Genomic DNA, 11,689 nt, shown 5'->3' on the forward strand with positions numbered 1-11,689 from the left:
CAGCTAGGAGAGCAGCCACTCTGAGCTGCAGGCACAGCCCCCTCTGCTGGAACCCAGAGAAGACAAGCCTCAGGATGAGGAGCTGTGGGGCCAAGACTAGCTAGGGCTGGGGGAGCTCACACCTGTGGAAGGACTTGAAAACCTGGGAAATAAGAAACAAAATGAAATATTTTTTTAAAAACTCTTTCCCTCCCCTTTTATTTTTTAAATATATTTTTATTGACTTCAGAGAGGAAGGGAGAGGGAGAGAGATAGCAACATCAAGGATGAGAGAGAATCATTGATTGGCTGCCTCCTGCACACCCCTACTAGGGATTGAGCCCCCAACCAGGGCATATTCCCTAACCAGGAATCAAACCATGACCTCTTGGTTCATAAGTTGACACTCAACCACTGAGCCACAGCGGCCTGGCATTCCCTTTCCTTTTAAAGCATCTTTTACAGACTTAAAGTTTGTTCCTTTAGTGCATTATGTAATTTGGATTGGTCATGTGATCATAATTGGTATAGTAAATGTAAGTGTATGGTATATTTAGGCAGCAATTACAAATCTAATAACTGTGTATTCTTGGAAGTAGTATAAATGCTTGTGTCAAATGCACCCACAGACTACCAACCTTGAAGCAATCTAATGCCTTCATTTTCATTACCTTATGAGAAGCAGGCAAACTTGAGGATGGGTTAGTAAAACAAGAGTTATGCTTTCTGGCCTTAGGGTCCTCCATAGTGTCAAGTGGGTAGCAAAAGTGCTCATTTTCAGAGAAAGATGCTGAGGAAAAGCATCTCTAAACGCATCGAATATAACTTTTGCTGTATAAATCTATGTCTGATAAGTCTTGCTGTCTGAGCCATCACTGAGCCAAAGCATCCCCCTGCTTTGGCAGCTTCCTTTTTGTCATTTCCTCGTTCTTCTGAATGCTGACATTTTTTTTTTTTTACTTGAGATAAGCCTCTTTGCTTCTTCACATGTTATTTTGCTGTTCTTTGTATGATCTTGTTTAGCAGTACCTTTCAAGTGGCTTCAAACAAATCAGTGCCTTCCCTACACCAAAGAACAGAAGTTCTTTTGTCTTTTATAAATACTGCTTATTAATCTTTGGGTCATGAATACTTTTGAGACGATGATAAAAGCCATCTAGGTATTATTTACATATAAACATTTAATGTATGACTTTATACGGACTCCCTGAAGCACATCAGTGGAGTCCCTCAGGATCAGTGAACCCTTGCTGTGGAAAATGGAAGAACTTAAAATATGCAAGAAACAATAAGTGATAAGATGTTCTGTTATAGGGAGAATTTGCTCAGCATAATCCCACGTTACTTACCTGGACCAAATAGCTATATATTTCCTGGGTCTACAATATTTGAGACTGTCATTCTAGAATCACCCACGTATACTGCTTGTTCTGTAGTCCAGGCTCTGCCATGTACTAGCTGTGAAATCTTTTTTAAAAATATATTTTATTGATTTTTTACAGAGAGGAAGAGAGAGGGATAGAGAGTTAGAAACATCGATCAGCTGCCTCTTGCACACCCCCTACTGGGGATGTGCCCGAAACCAAGGTACATGCCCTTGACCGGAATTGAACCTGGGACCCTTGAGTCCGCAGGCTGACGCTCTATCCACTGAGCCAAACCGATTTCGGCAGTAGCTATGAAATCTTGAACATAATACTAAGCGCCTCTGAGTTTCAGTTTCTCGTCTATAAAATGGTGATTAAAAACAGATCAACATCATAGGTGGATATGAGCATTAAATGAGATAATACACATAAAATATTTAGGACAGTGCCTAGTGTATAGTAGGTGCTCAATGAATGCTAGCTAGCCTAGGTACAAGTAGAAACATAAGTCTGCCCTTGAATCTTAGACGAAACAGCGTAAGTTATCTGGTGACTGAAATTTTCCAATTTCTTAATGGTCTTCCATTTTGCTTTTCTCTGTACTTGTAAGAGCAACTTCACTTAGATTCTCTCCAAAACAGTTGATTCGATCTGGCCCATTTGGTAGGGAATGTCTGACAAAAGTGCACTGTCTGATTCAGATGTAGTGATTGCTGTAGAAATTGGCTTTAGAATCTTCAGGGACTTCTGCCGTTGAACTGAGAAGACATCCTCATCAAGTACAGTGCTTCTAACACTTCTGGGTACTTTAAGATTCTCAACTACTACTGTTTCTTGAAGATCCTCTTTTGTTTTTTAGAAAACTCTTAAAGGAGATTAATACTCCTCCACCCCATGGAGCTTTGCTACAGACTTTCAGTGTCAGTATTTTATGCTTTGTGTCCTCTTTTTTCTTGCCTCATCTTCATGATGGCCGTGGCAATAGGAGATTTTGCTTGTTGGGTGACTTCTTTTCCTCCGGCTCTTTTGGGAGTACCTGACTTCATGGTATCGTCATAAGGTGGTGTGGTACAGACGTAGCCTCAAACTTTGGCTCTGTCCTTTACCAGCTCTGGGGCTAGAGGAAAGTCATTCTGGCTCTGCGTGCCTCCATTTTCTCAACTTTAAAACAAGCAAGTTAGACTGATCATCTCAGAGGCTCTTCCATCTTTAAAACTATAATCTTAGGAAGCAAGTCTCCAACGTGAAATGTCCATCCTCTTGTAATATGTGGCATTTTATCCATTTGTGATTCTTGGGACTGTTTTTATGTTACTGGCATTGTCAGTGAGCAAAGCAAATGCTTTACTGCTTCCTATCTCCTGTTGGAGGGCACATATTTTATAACTGATGTATTTTGCTGTGTAGCTGGGTGTTTTTTTTTTCCCTCTCTCTCTTTCTAAGCTTTTGCTTGTTTAAGGAGGTGGCTGTGCTGTCTTAGAGTTTGTCTCCACTCCCATTTGTCCATCTGTCTGTAGTAACACAAGACCCAGTGCTCTGTCGATTCTTCCGTGCACTGATTCCATTACCCATTCATATTCTCTCACTAAAAGAGGCTTGCTCAAAGAATGCTGCTGGGCAAATGGTATGACAGTCTTAGTAATTTGAAAACTTCCTGCAGTGTGCGTTTTCCATTATTGACAATGGTGTTCCCGGAGAATATATGGCTCTGGCAAGAGTGTGGTCAATGTTTTCCTGCTCTTCAGGTGTCACCTGTGTACTAATGAAGCCATTCAGAGTGCTTTGTATGCAGTAGCTTGCACCTTTGTTGGCTTAGGCGTCCTGAACAGGCACCTCTTTGTGGTGATACTGATGTTCCAGAATCTGGAGCAGCCGCAGCACAGCTGTATGATGAGCATCAGGAAGCTTGCAGTTTCTCCTCATCATGGGTTTCTTCTCTCGCATTCTGAAATGTCTGATAACCACCAAGCTATCTGTATCTATGAGTTGTTTTTTGTTTTGTTTGTTCACTTGTTTCTTCTTTTGTTTTATATTCTACATATGAGTGAAGTCATACAATTTTTGCCCTTTTTTGCCTGACTTATTTTACTTATCATAATACCGTCGAGGTCCAGCCATGTTGTCACAAATGGCAATATTTCATCTTTTTGTATGGCTGAGTAGTATTCCATTGTATATATACCACATCTTCTTTATCCCTTCATCAGTCAATGAACACTTGGGTTGTTTCCGTATCTTATAAATAATGCTATAATGAACATGGAAGTGCATATATCTTTTTAAATAGGTGTTTCTGTGTTCTTCAGATAAATAAAGATATTGAATGATAATATTGTACACCTGAAACTTAGATAATGTTATAAACCAATGTTACTTAAATTTTTTAAAGTTCATTTTGAGAGAAAAATAGAGTGACAACTTGACTATTAAAAAAGTCTGGCTCTAGCTGATTTAGCTCAGTGGATAGAGCATCGGCCTTCGGACCAAAGGGTCCTGGGTTTGATTTCGGTCAAGGGCTCCTCCCCGGCCTGGTCCCTGGTTGGTGCTCGTGCAGGAGACAACCAATCAATGTGTTTCTCTCACATTGATGTTTCTCTCTCTCTTTCCCTCTCTTTCTTCCACTCTCCCTAAAAATCAATGGAAAAATATCCTCAGGTGAGGATTAACAATAACAAAAAAAAAGTCTGAATAGCACTTTACAGATTCCGTGTTTAAAGTGGAATTCAGAAACGTGTCTTTCAGTCAACAATTCTGTGGGTGACCTTCAGCAGGCCAAAGTTTCCATATGTTGAAAGTTGGCAAAAGAAAAAGCCAGTAGAAATAAAAGTTGGCAAGAAAAAAACCCAGTGGAAATAAACAAAAAACCCTGGAGGTGTACCTCCAGGTTAGCTGGAAACACCTTTCCAGTCATCCAGCCTGTGAAGCTAAGGACGGGATTGTGTGACAAAAACATATTACAAGGAATTCATGTGTGACAGGTTGTGGAAACCGTGCAGCTGAAAATCAGAATTTAGATGCATTTAAATTCCTGTTTATTAAGAAAGAAGCATACTTCTTTTCTGAGCTGCTTTGTATCCATTAAGATCACAAGACCAAGAGCAATTGGGTTTCTAAATCTTTTACATTCTCTTTAACTCTCCTCTGTCTTGGTCCTTTTTTTTCTCTTTCTTTTTTAATATGTTTTTATTGATTTCAGAGAGGAAAGGAGAGGAGAGATAGAAATATCAATGATGAGAGAGAATCATTGATCAGCTGCTTCCTGCACACCCCCTACTGGGGATCGAGCCCACCACCCAGGCATATGTCCTTGACCAGAATCGAACCTGGTACCTTTCAGTCCATAGGCCGACGCTCTACCCACTGAGCCAAACTGGCTAGGGCTGTCTTGGTCTTTTTTTGACCAATAAATATCATATTGTTAATCTCTCTAGGAATTGATAGATATGGCTGTCATTGTCCACTTCAGGTCCACTTCTCTGAGAAGTGGTCAGAAGGAGTAAACCATTTATTGATAATAGAAGTCAATGAAAGAAAACCCACAACAAAGAAAACAGATTCTTTCTGCTATCTCTCTGGGAGTCTAAAGCAATCTCTTGTTTAATAGTTCCACGCTGTTGTTTATTCTTGAGTTTTACAATGTACGATATTGGCTATAATAGATAGGTTAGAGAAAAATTATTCTATTGCCTGAGAAAGCTGAGTCACAATATATGAGTCCCTTACTGTTAATCTTTCGTCAACCTGTAAACATTCATAATCCACTGTTCAAACTATTTTTAGAGAAAAGGCAGATTCAAATATTTACATTTGTCCAAGCCTTTACCTCTTCAAAGGAGACCAACAAATATGAAACAATTAAAAAACAATATAGCCCCCTCTATTGTTTTTGTTGGCTATAAATGCATAGAATGATGGCAAATTAATCAACAAGTATTTATTGAGCATCTACCATTTCTCAACTGTGTGAGAAAGCGCAGAAGACAGGGCCCTCAGTTTGATTATGATCTGCTTGAAGAAGCAAGCCATGATACGAAACAACAGGGCTGGTGTAGCATGAAATATAATGACATACTCATCCATGGAGCACAGACGCTACAGAAGTTGAGGAGAGAGAAATTCTGATGGGTAGAATAGTAGGGGTTTGAGCTGGAAGGAGAAGGAAACTATGAGTAAGAAGGTGAAAACGATATGGCAAAAGCACAGAGGTTTCACAGCAACATCCCAGTGAAAACAGTCAAACTAAACCAGGAGGGGTGCAAATCCGAGCTGAGAAAGCTGGCTGGGGAGGAGTACCTGGGAGGCTGTGAGAGCCTGGCAGAATTTAGATTCAAACTGTAGTCTACACTGAATCAATGATGGTTTTTACAAGGGAAGTGATGAGAGCAGTGTTTTATGAGGACAAGCCAAGCATCCACACTTGGGAGAGACCTGAGAGGGAATGTACAGGCGGGGAATATAAGCAAGAAAAATGTTGTGGCAAACCAAGGGCAGGTCTTAGGAGCTGAGCTATGGAGGTGGTGGAGGAAATGGAGAAGGGACAGATGTGACAGACATTGCTAGGAGGAGCTGAGCACACTTGGTGACTGACTTCATACAGAGGGGGAGGAAAAAGGCCATGTCAAGAGAGACTCCAGTATTTTTGGTCTCATGGTCTTCAAGTAGGTTGTTGGTAGGACTGATAGTGGAGACGGTGAATCAGCTTTTACTCCTGACAAGTGTGAGGTGACAGTGGGACAGCTAATAAAAGTGTTCAGCAGGAAGCTAGAAATACAGACATCTGAACTGTATCTCTGTAGTCTGAGGGTAGGAAAGGTGAATCACTCAGATATGTTAAGGTGGGGATGAGGAAACTCACAGGTCTCAGAAAAGTAGGGGGTGAGGTCAGTTTCAAGGTGAGAGTGGCAAGGAGAGAGAGAGAGAGAGAGAGAGAGAGAGAGAGAGAGACAGACAGACAGACAGACAGACAGACTTTGGAATAGCCATTAGGAGGCTGAGGATCAGTGAAAGTGAACTGGGCCAGATATGCATAGTTCCACAACTACCTCCAGCCACACCTTGCCTTCCCAGGGTTGGACAGAGGCACTAGAGTGGGAGAGGGCACTGGATGAAGAGGAGGATAAAGGGAATTTGGAGAGGATGAGTGGGACCCAGGAGAGCATCAAGTGGTGTCTAGGGCATGAAAGTGTGGGAGAAGAAAGAGGGCCATTTTTGTTGTTGTTAATCCTCACTTGAGGATATTTTTTCCATTGGTTTTTAGAGAGTTGGAAGGGTGAGAGACAGAGAGAGAAAAACATCAAAGCAAAAGAGACACATCAATTGGTTGCTTCCTGCACGCGCCCTGACAGGGGCCAGAGATTGAGCCTGAAACCAAGGTACTAACCCTGGACCAGAATCAGACCCTTCAGTGACCCTTCAGTTGTGGGCTGACACTCTCACCACTGAGCCACACCGGCCTGGGCATGAGGGCAAATTATTATGACTAGCAATTGGAGCATACTAAAATGCAAAGGGAGGTGGTGACCTCTTCATGGTGGTAAAGGGGACAGGCAGGGAGGGAGGCCACTCACTCAGGTGCAGGTATATTGAAGAGGAGATGTCTGTGGACCATGGGTATTTTTCTAATGTTGACTTGATTTGCCTTCCCATTAAGGAAAGCCCTGCCTCCCAATCTCCAGGCCCTAGCTAATAGGGGACTCTCAGGACAGATGTCCAGCAGTTATTGGGGGGGGGGGGCGGGGGGGAATTGTGGTGCAGATTTTGGAACTTGATCTGATCCACTTGCACTGTTGGCTCAAAAGCTCTGATTCCCTTCAGAGATGCTTTTCTGTCATTTAAATGCCATAAACACTAACAGCAAAATAGCTCACTGGCTGGCCCCCTGCTCTCCACACCTGCCAGGCCTAGCACCTGCAGCATCTCTTGGAGATGAAAAGAAAAAGACCCATTATCCCATGTGGGTGGTGGTGGGTATCTTCCAAACCTGAAGGTAAGATAGGGTGTTAGGGAAGAGAAAGATGAGCAAGATCATAGAGGTCCATTTGGTTACTGGAGAGACCACAGCTGAAGACCGTGCTGGGAAGCAAGAGTAAAGCCAGGTCATCCTCCCTCCCTTCTCCATCTGGGTTTGGGCTACAAAGAGACACAAGCAAAGGCAAACACATACACACACAGAGAAAGAGCTACACAGAGTGGAGGTGCATACACAGCTGATCATAGGACAGACATTTAGGTAACGAGCTTATACACTTGTAAAGGCACACCCGGATCTGCTCATCACATGCATCTCTGTGTGTCTACACACAGTTCTTTCTTCTCCAAGGGCTCTCTTCCCATGGAGTACCCTGGTGTGAGTAGAGGCAGGCCCCTCTCTGCCAGGCCTCACGCCTTCCCCTTTGTGTTTTTCCAGGTCGTGACATGGCGAGCACCACTCTGCCTGGTTACCCCCCTCACGTGCCCCCCACTGGCCAGGGAAGCTACCCCACCTCCACCCTGGCAGGAATGGTGCCTGGTAGGTGACAATGCTGCAGCTGCCTAATTTATGTGGGGGTAACTAAATTGTGGGTGAGCTGCTGAGTGGTCTTTAGTCTGAGGCTGGGGGTGGGAAGAGATCCAACATCCCCTCCCCGCAAACCGCTGCTATTCTGCCCCTCCCTCTCCCTAGAGCTGCAGTTGGTCCCTCGTCCTTCTTCATAAGCAACCTAGGGAAGGGGCCTGCAGAAGGGCCCCTGTGTGCACCCCACTGTATGTCATGGCCCCTTCACAGGGCCCACCCACCCAAGCCTGTGCCCAGGGAGCACTCAGCCTCAGCTCCACCCTCAGTGCCCCAGCCCACCCCCAGCCAGCTGACACTGCTTGGAAGAGCCTGCCCTGGTTTCCATGGAAACTTGGATCCAAGAACCATTTCCAGAGACATGTCAGTCACTCAGACAAAGCCACCCTGGTCCACACCAACCCACAGGGAAGACCAGTGTTAAGAACCTACCCCACCCGAGAGAGAAGAGGGAACCTACCCCACCCCGATTGAAAGAGGAGCAGGGGGCAGGCTATGGCAGGAACCAGAGAGGCTAGCTCCAGAGAAATAAGCTAAAGCACCCCACATGTCCTCAGAGGAACCCGGCTCTTTGCTCCTCGGAGTGCAGACACGCCCTGGCTGAGCGCAGCTGGGTTACCGTGTGAATCGGAGAGGCAGAGGTCGCTTTTAGGCTCTGGGTATGGTGCTCTTCCCAGCCCCTCACCTCGGGTTGGGAGCCAGACTTGAAGCCAAAGAGAGTTGAAGCGCCTATTTGCATAAACACCGGAAAACTCTTGTTTAATAAGAGGGAGACTCCCTGGGCCTGCACCCGCTCCCATGGTTGCCTTCTTGGGCGCCCCTTCCCTGAAGCTCAACTCTCACGGGAGGGGGGTGGGCAGAAAAGGGTGACTGGCCCCCTTCCTGGGCTGCCAATCCAGGGACAGCCTGGATAAGCAGAGTTGGGGGAAGGGCATGGCTAAGAGGGCATTGCTGCCGAGTGTGGTAGAGTGGGGGGCTGAAGAGACTTAGAGGAGCTGGGCAGTACGAGCTGAGGGGTGTGGGTGAGGAGAGCCGTACCCAGATATGGTGTAGGGGGAGTAGAAGTGTTGAGAGCAAGGAGACGCTTCCAGGAAGGTCCCGGCAGTGAGCTGGTGGAGGCTGGAGGAGGTCTTGGAGAGGTGGGGTGAGGGAGGGGGGAGTCTGTAAGGAGGTGGGGATGAGGGGAGCGCGGAGAGCTCGCGGTGGCAAGGGGGGAGTCGTTAAACAGAATCTAGTGCTGATGAGGAAATTACACTTGTTTCATTAGCGATGGGGAAGGAGATAGCTCAGTTCCTCTTGGTCACAGTTGAGCTCAGAAGCTCATTATCCTGCTGCACGCATGCTTTCCCTCCTCGTCAATAAACAGGCTTTCCAGTGGCTGCATCCCCCACCCCCACCCCAGCTCCCTCTCCGAGAGGGGCCCCTTCTCCTCTACTTAACCCGCGGTTAGGGATCACTGTAAACAGTCTGGGGTCATCACACAGGAGAAAGGGCGAGGGGGAAACCCGGCGATCTGGCCTTTCTCCCGTGGCGGGAGCGAAGCAGCTTTCGACGGGCTGGGAGCCCGCGGGGGCCTCCGCTCACCGCTCACGCTCACGCCTGGGCAGGCAGTCCACCTGCTGCCCGCCACCTCCGTCCCCCGCTGCGCGCCCCACAAGTCCAGTCTCTCGGAGGGAAAGGTGGGAGGGGGCTCCCAGCAGAGCCCAAGCCCTTCGCTTTGGCACAGCGCTGAGATGCCATTTTTAGGACTTTCTGGGACAACGTGTCCCCAGGGCCTTACTTCGCCACCCTCCCCCGCTTCCACCCCGTGGGGCGATGGCTCCCAGAACCAGAGTCTGCGCTGCAAAGACCCTGTCCTCCAACGCAGCGGGGTAGGCGTGCCTGGCCCCGGAATAAACCCTTCTACGGTGGCCAGAGACGCCCCCGCGAGGTGTCGTGGGAGAGCACCGCCCGCAGGTCTCTCCATCCCGTGTGCGAGGGTCGTGGGTGCTTCTGCATCCCCCCCCCACCGTGCACACGCACCGAGGGCTCCCCCCACGCGGACTCAGTGGATTGCTCCGCCTTCGCCTGCCCCACAGCCTGCACCACCGGGTCCGCCGCGGGGTTGCGCGTGTCTGATCCCCACTCCCCCACCCTCCCGCAGGGAGCGAGTTCTCCGGCAACCCGTACAGCCACCCCCAGTACACGGCCTACAACGAGGCTTGGAGATTCAGCAACCCCGCCTTACTAAGTGAGTACGCCACCCGGCAGGCCGGCGGCCCCGCGTCCGCCCGCCGCCCGCTCGGCCGCGGCTCCTCGACGCGTCCGACTCCCAGCACCGGACCTGCGGGTGCCGGCGGGGCAGCCCCGTAGTGCAGCGCGGAGGCCCGGCGTCCTTGCGGACCCCCGCCCTCCCTTCCCCTCCTCTCCCTCCCTAGTCGCTGAAAGGGCCCGGCTGCCCCACCGTTAGCTTCCCCGGAAGGTCCGCAGTCGGGCGGCGTGGTCGCCGATGGGGTCCCGCCCCCTCCCTCCTCCCCCCAGGGAATGCAGCTCTCCCAGCCCCTCAGCCCAGCCAAGGTCTCCCTGCCCACACCCCCCCCCCCCACCAGACCCGAGCCCCGGGAGGTCTTTGCTTTGCTTTCCTCTTTTTGTTCTCCTGTTTGTCCTCTCACCCAGCCCATTCTTCTCCTGTGTTAACTTCCAGGTTCCCCTTATTATTATAGTGCCGCCCCCCGGGGTTCCGCCCCTGCCGCTGCTGCCGCTGCCTATGACCGCCACTAGTTACCGCGGGGACCACATCAAGCTCCAGGCCGACAGCTTCGGCCTCCACATCGTCCCTGTCTGACCGCCCACCCCGGAGGGAGGGAGGACCTCCTCGCCTCGCAGCCTCCTGGCCGCCGCCCCAGCCCCTCCCCCACCCAGGACACCTGCCGCCCTTCGCGCCGCCGGGTCCGAGGCCGGACAGGACTAGGGGAGCCTCGGGCGAGACCCTCGGGCCCGGCTGGGCCCAGCGACCCCGCCCCTCTCCGCCTGCCTGGACTTCGAAGTGCATCGAGGAGGGCTCGCCCAGCTCGCCCCGGCCTCCTCGCCCGAGCCGACCAGCGGCCACCACGCGGGACCCGGGCCGGGCCGCCGCCGACGCGCGCGGGGACACGTTCTGTGACACACAATCAGCGCGGACTGCCGCGCCGCCCAGCCCCGGAGCAGCCCGACGCGCCAGGAGGCCTCGCCGGAGGGACCGGGCGAAGGAAGCTAAGAACAAACCGGTTTTCTGCAAGAGGAGGGAGAGCCTCCCGCCTGACCCTCGCGGGGGGGGGGGGGGGGAGCCCTTACACCCGCGCCAGCCCGACGGCCCCCACCTTCCGAGTGTGCCCCGCCCCGAAAGGTGGAGTGGAGTGGGGGCTGGGCTCTAGCGAAAAAGGTGGGGGTCGTCAGGTCTCTGCAAGGTTGGGACCCAAGGCACGCAGGCCCCAGCAGCCCGCACCCACGGAGCCCGGCTCTGGGCTCCCCCCTGCTCCGCTAGAGCCCGCTCCCCGGGGCCCAGGCACCTCCTGCTAGTGAGGAGACTCGCAGCCCCACCTTGCCCCTACCTCAGCGTCTGTGCCCTCCCTGCCGTCCCTCCTGCCCGGCCTTTCCCATCCCTCGGCGCTCGGCACCGCTGCTCCCTGTCTCCCCCGTCTCCCCAGCCCATCGGAGGCTCTCCGGCGCCGTAGGACCAGTTTCCACAGGCCTTGGGCACTGTCCCTCCCCCGACACAGACTCCGGATCTGCCGAGGGCAGGAGCAGGGTCTGAGCTGACGTCTGCGCTGCGGCG

At 50.3% G+C, this 11,689-nt stretch overlaps 1 protein-coding gene across 5 annotated transcripts in view; it reads left to right on the forward strand.

Moving 5' to 3' along the window:
• PAX2 (paired box 2) overlaps positions 1 to 10,720 on the forward strand; it is an 82,416-nt gene extending 71,696 nt beyond the window's left edge. For 3 of the 5 annotated variants that reach the window (XM_054728859.1, XM_054728855.1, XM_054728857.1), the window contains 3 exons: positions 7,753 to 7,854; positions 10,040 to 10,126; positions 10,580 to 10,656. In XM_054728859.1, the coding sequence (XP_054584834.1) occupies positions 7,753 to 7,854; positions 10,040 to 10,126; positions 10,580 to 10,656 (266 nt within the window). Of the gene's footprint in view, positions 1 to 7,752; positions 7,855 to 10,039; positions 10,127 to 10,579 lie in introns of all 5 variants that reach the window. The other 2 variants (XM_054728858.1, XM_054728856.1) reach the window with 1 other exon arrangement.
• The last annotated feature ends 969 nt before the right edge of the window (positions 10,721 to 11,689 follow it).

This window comes from Eptesicus fuscus, chromosome 17 (genome assembly GCF_027574615.1).
Source record: "Eptesicus fuscus isolate TK198812 chromosome 17, DD_ASM_mEF_20220401, whole genome shotgun sequence".
Taxonomy (NCBI): domain Eukaryota; kingdom Metazoa; phylum Chordata; class Mammalia; order Chiroptera; family Vespertilionidae; genus Eptesicus; species Eptesicus fuscus.